General features: G+C 39.7%; 3 protein-coding genes across 5 annotated transcripts; all 3 read left to right on the plus strand.

The window, feature by feature from the left end:
* The first annotated feature begins 21 nt into the window (after positions 1–21).
* Ack-like (activated Cdc42 kinase-like) lies at positions 22–10,433 on the plus strand. Of its 2 annotated transcripts, XM_068291032.1 has the most exons (8): positions 23–102; positions 1,602–1,671; positions 1,759–2,188; positions 2,247–3,344; positions 3,407–4,101; positions 4,165–4,423; positions 8,577–9,857; positions 9,917–10,433. In XM_068291032.1, exons 1-8 carry the CDS (start codon positions 99–101, stop codon positions 10,118–10,120), a joined length of 4,041 nt encoding a protein of 1,346 aa, XP_068147133.1. In that variant the 5' UTR covers positions 23–98; the 3' UTR covers positions 10,121–10,433. The 2 variants fall into 2 exon arrangements, with proteins under 2 accessions (XP_068147132.1, XP_068147133.1); XM_068291031.1 differs by lacking the exons at positions 8,577–9,857; positions 9,917–10,433 and adding an exon at positions 4,650–7,671 and having other exon boundaries at positions 22–102.
* A 25-nt stretch (positions 10,434–10,458) lies between these two features.
* On the plus strand, positions 10,459–13,451 carry LOC137577543 (uncharacterized). 2 transcript variants are annotated; one of them, XM_068291035.1, is made up of 5 exons: positions 10,459–12,005; positions 12,066–12,298; positions 12,364–12,760; positions 12,822–13,333; positions 13,392–13,413. In XM_068291035.1, the coding sequence occupies exons 1-4, from the start codon at positions 10,542–10,544 to the stop codon at positions 13,329–13,331; spliced, it is 2,604 nt and encodes an 867-aa protein (XP_068147136.1). In that variant the 5' UTR covers positions 10,459–10,541; the 3' UTR covers positions 13,332–13,333; positions 13,392–13,413. The 2 variants fall into 2 exon arrangements, with proteins under 2 accessions (XP_068147136.1, XP_068147135.1); XM_068291034.1 differs by having other exon boundaries at positions 12,822–13,451.
* Positions 13,452–14,436: 985 nt separating this feature from the next.
* LOC137577269 (uncharacterized) lies at positions 14,437–16,133 on the plus strand. Its single transcript, XM_068290693.1, has 2 exons — positions 14,437–14,617; positions 14,688–16,133. The coding sequence occupies exons 1-2, from the start codon at positions 14,539–14,541 to the stop codon at positions 15,236–15,238; spliced, it is 630 nt and encodes a 209-aa protein (XP_068146794.1). The 5' UTR covers positions 14,437–14,538; the 3' UTR covers positions 15,239–16,133.
* The last annotated feature ends 1,164 nt before the right edge of the window (positions 16,134–17,297 follow it).

Here is a 17,297-nt window from a genome sequence, read left to right on the forward strand (position 1 = left end):
GGGATTTTCCACCATTTCGGTCTGGTCACACTAATAAACTGATTGCAGCAAAAAAAAATAACAAAAAAAAACAATGCAGACGCACAGGCCATAAGAAAATGGGTAAGTTTGACTTAAAAATAAATTAAAAAGCGGAAAAGTTTACCTACAGCTTCGAGTGGTGAGTGGAAAAGTAGCTGAAAGTGAAAAATGAATGGAAAATAAGTAATAACAAGGTTTTTTCCCCGCAATGCCACTACGTATAATAGTGGCTATGTATGTATGTATGTACATACATATACAAGAATATGTGTGTTAGTGTTTTATGTTGGTGTGTATTGCCCGATCGATTTTATTTTGCGATTTCAAGGACAAGCCGTAATCCTGCGGGAAAGCCCAATTAATTTTTTTTTAAGTTTTACTTCATAAATGAAGGAAAAGCAAATGAAAACCGATGACTCAAATTGCAAATCCCGTTACAGTCGACATTATGTCCGGGATGTGGGGTGAAGGGCTCTTCAACAAAGTCTCATTATCAGCAATTTGTGTACACATTTACACATGTGTGTGTGTGTCTGCATACATGTGTTGCTTGTGTTTCCTTTTTTTCTTGCACAAACAGGCCACACAATGGGAATGGGCTTGAAAGGTGACAGCAACGGGACAGTGGTGGGGGGAGCTACAAAGGCGGATGACAAATGCGGGTGCAGCAACAGCAGCGGCAAAACCAATCTGAATTCTGTGTCAATCTCCCTCCTCTGGGCGTGTGTGTGGGCGGCGAGAAGGCTATGAGGTAAGGCAGGGGGAAGTGTCAACGGAAAACGGAACTTTTAGGCATAAAGAGAAGATATTTTCATTTTGGAACCAGATATTTATATGTATATACATATATGTATGTAGGTATACACATATTTTTGGAGAAATTAAATCACTTTAGAACGAGGAAAGGAAATGAATATTGCGCGTTGGCGTCTTCAATAGCCATCTGTGGGATGGAATGGAATGAAGTCAGGCATGCATTCAAGTGAAAAGCCGGCTCTTTACTAGAAAAATAGAAAAGAAACACTCAAACCGTTCGAAAGTACTTCAGTGACCTTCTAATTAGAATCACTTTGTACAAAGGTATACGAAATGAAACTTAAAACTCTCCCAAAATTATTCCATGCTATTGAATTACAACTTTGTATTCTCTCTTTTGTCCACTTAACTTTAAATGATACTTGAAACCGTTCAAGTACGATTAGATTTCATGTATCCCACTCATTCTAATCAGAATTTGATTTTCTATTTGTAAGTGAATGTCATGTATGATTTTTCTTCCGCTTGGGAGAAAATGCTGTACAATTTGAATTGGCCAACACGATTGACAATGCACACGATTACCAATTCCACATTAATTATTTTGAAATAAAAATATAATTGTCTACGAGTATGCATGAAACTCTATAGCCCTGTTCCGCTCCTGTAAGGTCAGATAATGGGAATGTTTGGGTTATTTGTTTGCTTATTTGTGTGGTAGTTTTGTCTATATTCATATGAGTGTATACTAAGCAATATATATACATCTATTTATACTCGAAAAGATTTTAATCTGTTTATTTTTATTTATATATTTTGTCCAGAGTATCCACAAATTGATTTATACGAATTCCTCACCGAGTCCGAACTGCAACAGTACTACAATGCCATTAAGTAAGTGGAACACATTTCAGATCTGAGGTCTCATCCCATTCAATGCTAATTGCTTTTTTCTCCCTTTCCCCCACACCCGAACAACAGAAACGAATTGAAAATAACGAATGCAGCTCAATTTAAATATGCAACGGATGAGGATTTACGTTTCATTGGCCTCTCGAGACCGGAAATCCGAAGACTGCGTAAATACTATGAAAAGCATTTCCCTCACAGTTACCTCAGCAAGATTAAGCGTCTGCTGCAGGCTCCCTCCATACCGATGATGATTACGAAGCGGGGCGGTGAAAATGCAGGAGATGGCACTACACAGTTATCGACAGATGGCAGTGCTTCAGGTGGAGCAGGAGCCATACCATTGGCCAGTGGTAGCAGTGAATTTGGCATCAATTCACCTAGCAAAGTGCCCAATAATAAGCATATAATCCCGGCGGATGCCATTAGTGTAAACAAGCAATTGGGCACTGGGGAGTTTGGCATAGTCCAGCAGGGCGTCTGGACGAATGGCAGTGAGAGGGTAAGCGTCTACACCTAATAATATCAACATATTTCACAATAATTTAATTCACTTCCAGATACAAGTGGCCATCAAATGTCTGTGTCGCGAGCGAATGCAATCGAATCCCATGGAATTCTTGAAGGAGGCAGCTATAATGCATTCCATTGAGCATGAGAATATTGTTCGTCTTTATGGTGTTGTCCTGGCCACAGATTCCTTAATGCTAGTCACTGAGCTAGCGCATTTACGCTCCCTACTCGAAGTCCTTAAGGATGCTGGTCTACGCGTCTCATTCCTTACCATACCCACGCTCTGTGAGTTCGCCCTACAGATCTGTAATGGCATGCGATATTTGGAACAGAAGCGACTTATTCATCGTGATCTGGCGGCCCGCAATATTTTGGTGTTTAGCAAGGATAAAGTGAAAATTTCGGATTTCGGTTTATCTCGAGCTTTGGGCGTGGGCAAAGATTATTACAAAACCAATTTTAATGTAAATCTAAAACTGCCCATTGCCTGGTGTGCTCCGGAATGTATCAATTATCTTCGCTTCACCAACTCCTCGGATGTGTGGGCTTATGGAGTGTGTTTGTGGGAGATGTTCTCGTATGGTTTCCAACCTTGGGCTGCTCTAACAGGATTGCAAATACTGGAGGCCATCGATGCTCCAAATTATCAACGATTAGAGCAACCAGATTGTTGCCCCAGTGAATATTATACTCTAATGATGAAATGCTGGCAGGATGATCCTGCCAAGCGTCCGAAATTTAATGAAATCTATGAACAATTGCCTGACATGAAGCCGGAACAATTGAAGGCAGTGGTAAATTGCCTGGAGGCCAAAAAGGATCATTTAATGTATCGCCAGGGTGATATTATAAGTGTCCTGGATCGTAATACAGGAACACCCTTCTGGAAGGGCGTTCTGAGCACGGGTAAAACGGGTTACTTTAATCCCTCAAATACGGTTGCCTTCTTGGAGGGCTTACCGGCAATGTGCCCAGCTTCCAGTCGGGATTCATTTGGTAGCCGTGTGAGCGATCATCGCATAAGTAAAAGAAAACTACGCACCGAAATGATTTCCAAGCCACAAAATGATTTCAAGCACACTGGACATGTGGGAATAGATGGAGCTACTTTTGGCGACATTGCCTTTTTGGGAAGCTCTCAGAATGTAAGTAAAATAACATTAATCTCTCCTATTGTTATATAAGCAAAATATTCCTTCTGTTTTAGTACAATCATGTGCCCAAGCAGATTGTGACCCCGTACAAACCGTCGGAGGATATAGAGCAAACTCCTCTCCTGCTACCCCCCACGCCCACCAGCCCAGATTCACTACAGACTGCCAGTGGTTATTTTCCCGATGGAGCCAATTCAATGAATCCTACTTTTATACCCTCCACGGAGCATACACCCAAATTAATAGCCTCACAAAATGGTCAGAGTTCGTTTGATTTTCAAACGACCAATACCAATCCCTTCAAGCTGGACGAACAGCAAATGGCATTCGCCTTGCAGAACAATAATGGTCAAAGTGGCAATCACTGGCGCAGTACTCCATCAGATCCTCATGAATATCATGAGATATCCGATGATGAGATAGCCACAGATAAACTTGATTTTGGACCTTCGCTAATGGATGAGATAAACTCAATGTTTGGTTCAATTAGTGGATCCAAATCGCCAGGATTTGAACAGGCCAATGGAAAAAATGAATTTACTGAATTGTCAGCAGCGAAATGCTCTAGCCGATCAGGTGATAGTAATGGCAATAAACATGGCGGTGGACATGGTCATGGTTTGCTCACAACACTGTCCAAAAAGAAACACTCATCATCATCATCTGGAGGAACAGTTAAACCAATTTCGGTTAAGGATGAAAAAATATTGAATCATGCCATTGATATGGCAAATGAAATAAGTGCCAGGTAAGGGAGTGAGCGTGATAGAGATTGGAAAGTTCCTTTAATTTTTTCTCATTTTCTGTTTAGATCTATGATTGATTTGGTTCTGGATCACACGCCCACCATGCACAGTCCAAAGCGTAAATTTAGTTTTCGCTTTCCACATCTCAGCGGGGGAAGCAGCAGCAGCACAAGTGGTGGAGGCGGTGACAAGGCCAGCTCTGCAAGTGGCAACAATCATACGCCAAATTCATCCACTCAAGGCGGTGGTAATGGTCAACATAGTTCACCCTATTCCAAGAAGAAGAATTTTACTGAAGAACTGCAGAGTATTCCGGATATACAGGTGACTAAGCCCAATAGATAACCTATTAGCACCAACTTTGTTCTTTGCAAGTTTTTAAAAGCAATTTCTAATTTTCTATATATCTTTTTCTATTTGTTCTCTGCATTTATGTACAATTCCTTCATTTCCTTTGTTTTCCTATAATTTTTTATTGGTTTTTTGGTTGGTTCCGATTTCGTTTTGCATTTTTCCTCCTCCTTGTTGGTTCATTTATTTTTTGATATAGCGTTTTCGTTCACTGAGCGAAATAAAAAACAACTCGGACTTGCGTATTCCCATATTCGATAAGGAAAGTTCAGATTTTCTATTTGAAAAGTCAAGAGAAATTCTTACTCGACCCTTGAACTTGGAACAGTCAACAGCAACGACGGCAGCGGGGTCATCGGCGGCGGCACCCGGCAGCAATAGTATCAATGAAAACATTATGGATATTGAGAATACATTAAAAGCACTTAATTTGGATTTTATGCACACGTACACGGAATTGGATAAGAGTGATTCGAATGATACACTGCTCAATGATCAATTGTCCTCGTCGGCTCAGTTGCAGCATCAGCAATTGCTGAGCATGGATGATGGTGGCATAAGCAGTGCTGTTACCACAGCCAGCCTCAAATCCGCTTCGGCTGTCTATAGCTATAGCAATGGGGTACAGACTATGTTTGATTTCAATGCTGCCACCAGCCATTTGGATAAACATTTGCAGTATATGCACAATCAGGCTCAACTAAATTTAGCTTCTAGTCTGACACAGAACGAACAGAATAGCAGCAGTAGTCGGGCGGCACTGGAGGACAAGAGATCAAGCACTCCAGATACGGGGTTCGCTTCGAGAGATACAAACATATCCCTATCTCGAAGGAGTAGTCAAAAGTCCAGCTATAGTCCGCAGGAGCGTGAAATGGAAAGTTATTTTCCCATCAAGAGTGAAGCTTTGCTGTTTAGTGCACCGCCTGTGCTCAGTTTGAGAGATGAACTGGGCTATGAACGTTTTGGCCATGCCAAGCAATTGTTGGCCAATGCCTCACCCATTAAATCGGCATTAAATGCGAGTCAGAGTTCAGTTTATCGCTATCGTCAGCGTTCCACGTCGTTTAATGAGAGCTTCCAACCAATTAATTCACCGGTTTTATCTGAACCACAACCCCAGCTACAAAAGCATCATCAACACCAGCAGCAACAACAACAGCAGCAGCAGCAACAACAACAACAGCGTGTAAAATCACGTCACTTGCAGCAAGGAACACAGCCGCGTCGCTCGGCCTCATATAAGCCTCGCTCCATACGGGCTAGAACCTTGCGTAGACTTAGCTACAATCCCATGACTCTAGACTCGAGTTCGTCAAGCGGGGAAGAAGCCAATTGTAAGCCTAGTTTGGCTCGTTCTGAATGCGATATACGTTCGGGTGGTTCATTGAGCCGACGTCGTCGCATGGGTCTTAATCGTCAGGTGCAATCCGCTTGTCAAGATGAGCCTATTATCATATCGCCAAGACAAATCTATGGCTCCAATTCGAGCATTAAGTCGGCTCCTCACTACAATTTGGGTAATCAACGAAGGAGTTTCTACAGAGGAGGTGGAGCGCTGGCAGGAGGAGTTGGTGGCATCTATGAGCCATTCCATTATGATGAACGTATCTATGACTTTGGTGGTCGTGGTCCAGGCAACAATTACAATGCAATTGGTGCCGGCGGTGGCTATTTAAATCAAGTGAAATCCACCAGTTATATGCTAAATGGCCCCGATTCCGGATCCTCTTCTGCCAACGGCAATGGCCACCTCCGTCCTCTAAGCGCAGGGGGAACAGCAGCAACTGCCGCAGCTTTACATGAATTTGATATAAGTCGTTTAACTGGTAAAAGTCCCACATCAACCAATTTTGTAGGCAGCTCACCCGAAGAAGTTAAGCAGGTAATGGAAAAACCTCAAAGACCAACCGAGTTCCATTGGCCGGAGAAGATACACGCCTCCGTATGGAGGCAACAGCCACAACAAAATACTTCCACATCGATTATAACACCAGGTAGAACTGGGCAAGCTAATTCTAGCGATTCATCATCATCCTCGAGCACGGAGAGCGGTGATGAATTTCAATTTCGTCGAGAATATCATAATGCGACAGCGTCGACTACAACTACGCCGCGTATACCGCCTAGTCCGGCTCCATAACTAAGGAAAATGCTGAAATATGTTCTCAATTTACTGTTCGGCAATGTTTTATCGGATTAAAGGACCACCAGGATCCAGGATGTGTTTGTGTGGGTGTGTGTCGATGGGGTGATGGTGTGTGTGTGTTGGGTCGAAAAGTAAATTGTAGAAGTATTTACAGCCAAAATCAAAAAAAAAAAAAAAAAAAAAAACAATGAGAGAGTGTGCCTTAACTGAAACAAAAAAAACAAAACAAAAACAAAAACATTAAACCAAGAGAAAAGAAGATAAGAAAACACCGAAGACCTCTCAGCAATGATAATAATGATGAAAGATTTTTGCCTCCTTAGCAAACAACAAAACAAAACCAAACAATAAACAAATTAAAATAGTTGAACCAAACACAAAAAAAAAAAAACAAAATATTCGCAGAAAAAGATGAAATTTTTTGTAGTAAAGTTCTCGAAACGATTTTTTGTAATGTCCATAATCAATTTTTTTGTATAAATCTAGTGAAAGGAAAAGAAAAAACTAGAAACTCGAAACAGAAAAAGAAAAATGGCTTCCAAAAAAAAAAAAATAGACAAAAAACATATTTAAATGAGATTGAAATATTTGTGAATACCCTTGCAAAGGATCTGCTTGAGTGAAGGAATGGTATATGGGACTAGGATAGATAGATATACAAACTATACAAACATAGAAATGTTGCCAAAAGAAAGTGTTTTGTAACGATTCCAATACAAGGGTATTAAAATAGAAAGTTTTTTCACACATTATCCTAATTACTACTCCAAGAGCTTGGTTGGCGGGAAACAGTATTATGTACTCACTACTCTAAATAAAAGGGCTCATTTATCCCTTCATTCAACTAATTACAAAAAAAATTAAACTCAAAATTCAAAAGGGACACTCGAATCGAACAGGGTAACTGAAAACAGAACGAAAGGCTATATAAAAGAAAAAATTCATAAAGATTTTAGTTCTTACACACACACACACATAGGAAGACATACAACAGTCATCCACATCCTTGCACACACACACACACACACTAACAGACAACCATATAAAACTGTTGACAATCCTTTAAAGAAAACATCCATCAAACAAAAACTTGTCCACACATCAGAGATACAACTTGACGTACATATGATGCAATCTGTGTTATGTGCCATATCCTTATGCTTGCATTTTTTACTAAACTTAAAGTAAACCAAAAAAAAAAAAAAAAGACAAAAAAACCAAATCAAATGTTAAACAATAGCTAAACCAACAAAAACTACCAAAACGTGAAGAAACACCAACACCAAAAAAACTTTAATTAAAAGAAAACAAAAAGGCATTTAAGCTAATGAGGATTTGCCTCTCTTTCAATATTAAGTATGAGACGACTCTCTCTCTCTCTATCTTACTCACTAATGAGATTCTCTCTAAAACAACAAATTGAAGACAAAACTAAAAACAAATATTTGCTTATAACCAACAACAAATTGAATTAAACAACAAAAAAAAAAAAAAAACAAAAAAACAAATTTTTTATAACCTTACTAAGAAATTAAAAAAAAAAAAAAACCAAACTAAAAAAACAAGATTTTCGCATTCTATGCATTTATATAAATAATCTAAACATTATATACAACTACAAAAAAATTATATATATTATATATATACACATTAAAATTATATACATACTTAAAAAACAAAAAACAAACATTCTAAACTATGCGTTCGAAGCGTTTCAACCCGTCAAAATAACTAAATTTACTCAAGTATTATCTATACAAAAAAAGAATAAAACAAAAAGATAAGTTTATTGGTAATCAAAAACTAAAACAAATATTGAAATGAAATGTTGTGCATATTTAAAGGGATTCAATAAAGAACAAAAAGAAATGTCATATTACGCTCATTTTATAGTTTTTAACCTTTGTTTAAGTTAATTTCCCTTTTTGTTTATGATTTTATTGTGTTTTTTTTTGTTTTCGTTTATCTTTCTTTTAGTCTCTAATAGGCAAAGAAGGATTGGAAGCCTACAATAGCCTGATTGAGCGTAAAAATATGCTCGATATAGGACCCAGTCCAGCGGCCACTTTGATGCGTCACATGGACACTGATGAATTTGATTTGCAATCCCTGAACCATCAAACATCGGCAGCCATTCAATCGAGACCAATGACCTTGCCCACCAGAGGATCTGCGGCACAGAGAGTACGTAAAGCTGAGTTGGCCAAACTGAGTAGACAGAGATTTGCAGATGATGGTGGGGATGAATTGTTGTCCACACCAACAGAAGCCTGTGAAAGTCCCAGCTATATGACTCATACTGCCAATAACAGTATGAGATATAAATTTCCTGATGCGGACTCCTCGGAGCCATCGAATCCCATACCTTTGCCACCGCGTGAGGGTAAAAAGCAGGTGAAAACCAGTACCAAGAGGCATGTGAGAAAATATCCATTGATTATACCAGCCAATGGACTGCAGCGTACTCTGAGTAAACTCACAGATTTTGGTGAAACGGAGACGGCAAGTGGTTTGGATAACCATGGTGCAAGGAGCCCACAGCAGGAGCAACCACAAATGCAAACAGCGGGCAGACCCATTGAAGTGGTGGCCGCTGTACGAAGACCTAGCGGCCCGGCGGAACGAGAATATGAGAATATGCCCAAAATGACAGGATCCATTGATGCATCGCATACCTATCAAAATCTGGACAAGCTTATGCCGGCTGATGCAGCTGGTCTGACAGTCGACAGTGCTTCGCTGCAATTCGAGTCCATACTGGAAGCGGATATCAGCAAGGAAAGCATTTTACAGTCGCCAGATGTCACAGATGGCTTCTATAACTTTTCCATACAAAAGGAGGAGTATAACAAGGGCAAAGAGATCGGTGGTGAGATCAATTTAAATGTGGAAACAAAAAAAATCGAGCAGCCACCGCAACAAACAGAACCGGAGGAGTCGACGCCCAGCACATCAACCGAACAGGGCAATGAGTTGGCTGGCAATGCTTTGTTCAAAAAGGTCAGAGCTTCGGTTAACCAGGCCATGACTCGTCATCAAGCGACCACGAATGGAGATTCTATGGCCACAAGTGCGTCAACTTCTACAAAACCCCAAACGGAGGCGGAATATTTTGCTGCAACTGCAGCAAGACTAGCCCATTCCAATTCGGTGAGCTGTGAGGATTTGCTAGAATTCTCCGATAAGAAGCCCAAGGGATGTGAACGTGGTGTTGATTCGGATGAAGTGAGAATAATGGTCAAAGTTCTGGGCAAGGCGGTGAGTATTTATATACCATAGCAAACATTCTAATCGTCTAATTGAATTTTTCTTTGCAGAGTACACCTCAACGTTGTCTAAGCTCATTGGAGTTTATCAATTGGGATGTCCACAAATCCATTAAACTAATCAAATTACAAAATATGCTGGAATCAGATGAAAAGGAGAATGAACTCAGCTTGGAGTCAGCTTTCGAAGCTTTGCAGGAGCATGAATGGGATCTGCATACAACGGCCCAGAAATTAAAGAGTCTTAAACTCTAAAGAAAAGAACAACAAACAAAACAAAACAAACAATTTGTTTTATTTAAAATTAGTTTAAACCGCCAATGCCTTACACATTTATTTTTTTTGAGAATAATATACTATTTTTTAAGCATTTCGTTTAGACTCTAAGAGAGAAAACATAAACTTCAATCACTGCTTGAAACATTGTTTCCTTTACCTAAATCAAATCAAAAACCAACCTATCTACCTATACTTACCTACTTTACCTATGTAAACGAATCTCATTATGTACTTATATATGCAATTCGAAATCAAAAAAAAAAATACACTCTAACAAATTGAACTCAAATACTATGCTTTGGCTTTCAATACAAACAAACAAAAAAAGATTAGAGAATGATTTGAATTTATTGAAATAACAACAAAAAAATAAAAGTAATAGTTTTAAATTATTATCATGTCGAGAATTACGAAACGCGTGTACGACGCACGCGCCAGTTATCCGGATCGAACTAAATCCGAGGAGAAATCATTCTCCGAACTGAACGTACTAATCAAGACTCTGGATACGGCTCTACTGTTGCTCAGTTCCAGCGAGGAGTCTGTTCTGTTAAATGTTTTCAATCACATCATGGAATTTGCCAGGCGACAGGATGAAAATGTTTTGGAATTGAAGAAGCATCGAATGTTGGACTTGCTACTCGATAAAAATTTCTTTATTAATGCAGAGAGTACGTTGATACGACGTTTTGCCTTGTATCTGATAACCACGCTGATAGATAAAACAGATTTGACTGAGTTTGACACAGAGAAAACTGAACAGATACTGAATGTGGCCTTTGCCTTCTATTTGAAGGAGAACGATGACTTTTGTATTGAATATTTGACCTATATAGTGAATATGTGTCTCCGTGATCCGCAAGTAGCCCAAAATCTCTTGGATAATGATGGATTTCTGGAGAAATTCAAAACTGTCTTTGTCAACTCGGAGAATCCAGATACAGTATTCAATTCCATCGAGGCCTTGCATCGCATGCTGCAGGTGCAGAGTGCTGAGGAGATGTTGGTCTTTACCACACTGCCGGATTTTCCCATAAATCGCATAATATGTGAGATAACGAGTGAGTTTCCAGAGATACGCCAAGCGTCCCTCAAATTGCTTAAGACTCTGCTGGCCGATACCAGTGATCAGAGTGTATTCCAGCCCATGCATCGTGCTTACTTTGTACTGGAACAATTGGTTAAGGCATTCTGTCAGGATCCACAGGGCAGCGAAGGCGTTGAGATCATTGAGGCATTGGCCACTGCTCTGCGTTCGGAGAAGATGACCAAATTGTTTTTCGAACAAAATCTGTTCAATTTGACTGTAGAGTGTCTTAAGGATAATTTGGATATTTTACCCCTAGAATTGCGTTGCACGATAATTTCCATTTTCGCCGAGACAGCCAAGTATACGCATTATCTCTCGAGGATGCACAATGCGGGAATAACGCAAATGTTTATCGATTGTCTAATGGAGAATAAACCAGCTCCAGCTACATATGTTCTACTCGGTCTCAATCGTATGGCCGATTATCCGGATGCAGTGCGTATAATTGTGGCGGAATATGAGTATGGTGCCATGAAGAAACTTTTATCCATAGTCCAATCACCGGATGTCATCGTCAAGACACGTGAACAGGGAGCCGAGCTCATAAATCATTTGCTTACGGTAGCATTCCGAGATACAGCCGAGAAGATGATCCAACTGGATATACCTAACGTCATGGCGACGACTTTGCAACAGGGTTTGCCGGCATTATCCATCGATTTGATTCTCTCCCTGTTGGCCATCATCGAAAGTCTCACTCAGCACGGCGACTACAGATCGGTGTTGGGTCAACATTCTGTTCTAGCCGAACAAATTGCTCAGCTATTGATGGTAGGTTCAAACTTCATCCACTGATTAGATACCTTGTTAGTTATTATCCTGTTCATTTAGCGTTCCTATGCCCATTCCATATTGGTTAACAATATTTTCCGTTGTCTTTGCACCCTAATCGATGAGGAGCCTGTCCGGCTTGTTCTTCTAAATAACTATATAGTGTCCTCCATTAAACGGGCTCTGAAATCTCTTTCCAATTTGGTTAAGACCGCTGTAACGAATTTCATTTTGCAAACCACACGTTTCAATGAGTTCATCGATGCCTATATAGATCGTGGTGTCTTGGAAGTGTAAGGACATCAAGTACTACCGATTATATTGAACACTTTAAAGTGTCCTTTGTCTCATTCCTTAGCTTAATGTTGTTCCAGAAACATGCCTTCTGTGTATCCACTTGGGGTCCGGCCATTGAGAGTATATTGTCAAAGTGCCCCACCATGAAGTTTTGTATACGTAATTGTTTGAACTTTACGGATATTACGGCTGGAAAGGATTTTTATGTCGCACGACACAAGTTTGAAGATTTTCGCTCATTTCAAGAAATTTTACGTTCTGATTGTTCGCCATTGGATGCGGTGCTAGTGGTGAATTTTGATCGACCCGAAGCGGATGAGCATGATTTGGTGCCAGTGCCATCTCAGTGTCTGCAGGAATTCGCTCATGGAGGCGGCGACGAGAAATGGTGCTATTCCAAGCGTCCAGCCGATCCCAATTTGCCAGCCTACCTAGAAGCCCTAAATCAAACTTTAGCCGTAAGTAAGAGAGGCTGCTGAATAGGAAGATGTTTCTATTTCTCTCCACTTTGTGTCTTAGATGCATGGACTGGTAGAGAATCCGGATAAAATTCGACGTAACATCGATTTCGACAATGTGGCCAAACGTAGTAAAATCTTAGCCGAGGCTGTGGCCGCTGTCATGTCCGAGAATCTGGCGGTTTTGGATCTGAATTCCACTGAAGAGTGCTCCAAGCACCAAGTGCGTTGTCATCTAACGGATTTGCGTAATATCTATCATACGAATTTCATACCCTTGGGCTTGGTACGCAGTGGCTGCCAATTCGAAAGGGCCATCCTCTTCAAGTGCTTTGCCGATCAGATTGGCCTGCCCAGCACCTTGCAACGCAGCATCGATGGCCGCATGTTGTACAACGAAGTGCCTCTGCCTGTGGAAATTGAGCGGGATGTCCACTGCGATAAGAAGACTCTGAAATTTATGCCTTGGCGTATGCTAAGACCCACACACATTGTCGACCTCATGTATAATGTGGGTGAATTGTATCCCATGCAGAGTCGTCAGGCCTTGCAGTATTTGCGTCTATATTGATGGTACTACTCTTAAGTGGATTTCTATAGTATATCTAATTGCTACATCTAAATTTCATAGTCAGCTCCAAGTAGTTATGGTCTCCATTTTATATTATCTTTAGAATGGATTAAAAGGCAAAAACAAATCAAGTCGTGGGAAAATGTAAATCTGATTGTAGATAATTTTTTAATGTTTTGGAAAATTTCTTTCGTTTTTCTTTGTTAAATACTTTTCTTTTTCCTGTTCTTTGTCGAATTAAATAGGGCTGTGGCCAAAATTTTCGATTTAAATGAATAATTCTCTGGACAGATCTTTCTTATTGAGGGAGTGGTTCCTTCCAGTGAAGGTTTCATTATAAAGGTGCTAAGTCGGATGAAAGTTGGAGAAATATCTTATCTCATCTTAGTTAAAAGTTAGTAAAGCTCTAAAACGCCCTTTAAGTGTTTCCTATGGATTTTTTTCAATTTTTTTTAACTCGTAAAGCAATTGTTAATTATAAATGTCATTATTAATTGATGCAAGTGAACTAAAGGACCGTAAAAGATGGTCCACATAAAGATTATCCAATTAAAAAGATATAAACAGATAATAGACTTCCCTCAATCCTTTTTCTCTCTTTTGGTATATATTAAAACCTAACTTCAGATTCGTAAGAACCGACACCAAGAAATGCAAGTTAACTAATTTCATCAACATTCAACCATGTTTAGATATAATTCTCCACTTTTGATGATAAGCCATGATCAAGATGTGTTACCACGTCTTTAGCTACTTCTATATCCTTCAATATGACTTAAAAGTCAAATAAACAAGTTTCTTTTAAAGAATTTTCGGAGTTTTTGTTAAAGAAACATTCTCCTACATAAGGAGATCTGTTATGTCCAAGTTCATTCAAATATATTGGCCATATGCATATACATATGTAGTTCTAGCCAATTTCCTTTAATTTTAGATTTTCAGTTAGTTTTTTTTAAACACTTCAAGGATCTTTCGTAGATAGACCCAAAAACGAAAAAATACGACATTTATTTGGTATTTTTTCCGAGTCCTTTCTGCGCATGTGTGGGTTCTCTTTTCATCTCTTCCTCATCTGACATTTGGCGAATGTCAGATGCAAGCAAAATTAGCAAAACTTATAAACAATAGATGGTAAAGAAAAAACGCTGAGTGGAAATTTAGTTACATTTTGGTTTGGATTTGATTGTCCTGTCCAGGGGCAATCAATATGTGCAGATTGCTGTGGACACTAACCTACTTCCTGCTGACCAGTTCATCCATTGTGTTCACGGCCTGCGTCAATAATGGTAACCCACTGAGAGTTCTCTTTTATCTCTCCATAAGAAAATCAATAAATCATTTAAAAAATTCTTTCAGTCACTGGGACAAGTTCACCTGGTTCGGGATCGGCTAGTAGTAGCAGCAGTAGCACATCCCTGACCAGTGGTGGACATATCCATCGGACTGCAGCTGCCATTGAGAGGGTGAATAAATTGTGGTGCTATGCCTGTGATACCATGGACGATGGTCAGGCCTGCGTGGATGTAGTTGCCCGCAATGACACATCTCTGATGAAGAAATGCCTGGGCGAGGAGTTCATCTGCATGGTGAAGCGTTTCTCGTACACCACCAGCACGGAGAACTCGACCAGTTCGCCCAAGATGTGGTCCCTGGATCGTCGTTGTACGGCCAACTGTGAGCCCGGATGCATCATAATTGGTGAACGCACCAAATTATATGCCTGCACCTCGTGCTGTGAGGAGTCCTTCTGCAATACGGGTCGTGGGGCTGCTTCAGGGATTTTCCATCGTGAGGACACGGGCATTGGTACGCGCATGTTTTGGCTCGCTGCTCCATTTCTGGTCAACATATCGCTAATGTTGTACAAGAAACATGCCTGTCATGTGCTCATCATTAAACTGGAGTAAGCTGAAACAAAGTTTAGTCAAATAACTAGCCAAAATGTAAAGAATTCCTTTAATTACATACCTAATTTAATTACATATACAATTCTTCTCCCAAGTTGCCCAAAGACTAAGCAATTTAACTAGCTCAAATTGTAAGCGTTAATCGTATATTCCCAAATTTTAGTTCACATTGAAAGAATTTTGAAACGTATTGTCCTTAAGGGATAAGAGTTGATTGAGTCACTATAAAGTTGTTCACCAAACTGAGCAAGTGAACATGTCCTCTTGCAATTATTCTTGTTCTTTTTTCTATTATTATTAATAGTTTTAAAAAATCTATCCTTTTATCAAATAAAATGCAGAATACTTACTGAGTAACTGATCAACTGATCAACTGAGTAATGTAGTGAACAATTGAACAACTTAGCAGTGAAGTGAACAAGTGAACAAATGGGGTGAGTGAACAAGTGAAGCAATGTTTACCCAACTCTAAGCTGAATGTCCTTTAAATTTTCTTATATGTTCACAAAAATATTGTCCTTCAAGCCACAGCAAATATCTAAGATAAAAATGGATTCAAATTCAAGTAAAACATCTTCAAACTAACAAATGCTCACTCATAGCCTTAAGTAAAGATCTTAACTAACTACTAGTATTTGTAATTATATAGAATTTATGTATTTTATTAAAATTGTTTGCCCTGAAACGTTTTTGCAAACATTTAAAGGAAATGAATGTTATTCTAAATACGATTCAAAGTTGTTTCGAATGCACTCACTCCATTGTTTTGTAGATAGACGATGACGATTGATGATGATGACATTTTGTGTGATAATAATAAAATACGATTCTATGATCAATAAATTTTAAAGCAGGGGGATCCCCATCCGCCCTCAATCTTGTGTTGTAAACTCAATTTTCGAAAATTGTGTCTTAATGGCATAGTTGGTTTTTGATGATATTTACATATGTATACACATTAGACACAATTAATATGCTAATATGGTTTAATTACAATATCTAGGAATTGGGCAAACATTGCCCTGGTAAATGTGGAACACATTTGTAAATTGTTTATGCAATAATTGCAATTTCTCCAAGCCTAAGTGGATGTAGATGGTAGACCGTTAGGCATATGCATTTGCATGCATTAATTTCATACACCTAGTCTGCATCCACATCACCACATCATGGGCACTCCATCCGGACAATGTGGGAGGGAACTACATGAATTATTTATTGAGCAGGAAAAGTATTCATAAGTGAAGCCCAGCAGGATGTAAAATGTAGATGAAAATGGCCTCCACATCTCTAGTTGCTAATCAGGAATCAAGAGTCAGAGTCAGCGAAAACACAGAGAGAGAGAGAGAGAGAGAGAGAGAGAGGGTAATTCTCTTTCATTTTCATCTAATCGAGGTAGCCATTAAAAACAGATATCCAACATAACATGAGAGGAGCCGCCAACCACGCCCACACATTTCAACCACCCACTGCTAGAACAACAGACAGTTTCTGCCAAGTGTGTGTGTGCGTGTGTGTGTGTGTGTGTGTGCTCTCTTCTCTGGAGGATATTTGTTTTCATAAGTATGGCCAAAATGTTGCCTGGTCTAATAAACCCTAGACAAATCTCTTCATTTTGTGCTTAATTTTTCCTGGCAAATTTACATAAATGGCTAGAAGGGGGAACTATGGCCAATATACTTACTCTTCTTCTTCTCTCTCTCTCTATAAAGAAGTAGTTTTTCGTTTTTTCTTCCATACCCGGACCATCCATCATGTCCTGTGTGCCTTTTATTTGTCTCTCTGTGTGTGTGTGTGTGTGTATTTAACGTGGCTTTTGTGTCGTAAATCTTCATCAGACGGCAAATTACGTGGTTACCAAAGGCATCGGCATTGGCAATGGCAATGGCAATGGCATAGCCATCGGAGAAGCCACAGCCTATGCTTTTTGGCCACTTTTCGAATGTATCCTGAGTCCTGGTCGTGGCCTGGTGGCATGTATCTAGCGACAATGAAGGGGAGGTAGCAAAACAATAAAGTGACCGCATTGCGAGTTCTCTCCTTTCTTCGCCATAGCGTA

The sequence above is a fragment of the Drosophila tropicalis genome, unplaced genomic scaffold, assembly GCF_018151085.1.
Source record: "Drosophila tropicalis isolate 14030-0801.00 unplaced genomic scaffold, ASM1815108v1 contig_593, whole genome shotgun sequence".
Taxonomy (NCBI): domain Eukaryota; kingdom Metazoa; phylum Arthropoda; class Insecta; order Diptera; family Drosophilidae; genus Drosophila; species Drosophila tropicalis.

Bases quoted from the DNA above. Each gene is read 5' to 3' on its own strand.
- LOC137577269 (XM_068290693.1), top strand. From the start codon at position 14,539: ATGTGCAGATTGCTGTGGACACTAACCTACTTCCTGCTGACCAGTTCA. The intron at 14,618-14,687 runs GTAACCCACTGA...AAATTCTTTCAG, and splicing joins CACGGCCTGCGTCAATAATG to TCACTGGGACAAGTTCACCT.
- LOC137577543 (XM_068291034.1), top strand. From the start codon at position 10,542: ATGTCGAGAATTACGAAACGCGTGTACGACGCACGCGCCAGTTATCCG. The intron at 12,006-12,065 runs GTAGGTTCAAAC...CTGTTCATTTAG, and splicing joins AAATTGCTCAGCTATTGATG to CGTTCCTATGCCCATTCCAT. The intron at 12,761-12,821 runs GTAAGTAAGAGA...TTTGTGTCTTAG, and splicing joins CCCTAAATCAAACTTTAGCC to ATGCATGGACTGGTAGAGAA.
- Ack-like (XM_068291031.1), top strand. The intron at 2,189-2,246 runs GTAAGCGTCTAC...ATTCACTTCCAG, and splicing joins GGACGAATGGCAGTGAGAGG to ATACAAGTGGCCATCAAATG. The intron at 4,102-4,164 runs GTAAGGGAGTGA...TTTTCTGTTTAG, and splicing joins GCAAATGAAATAAGTGCCAG to ATCTATGATTGATTTGGTTC.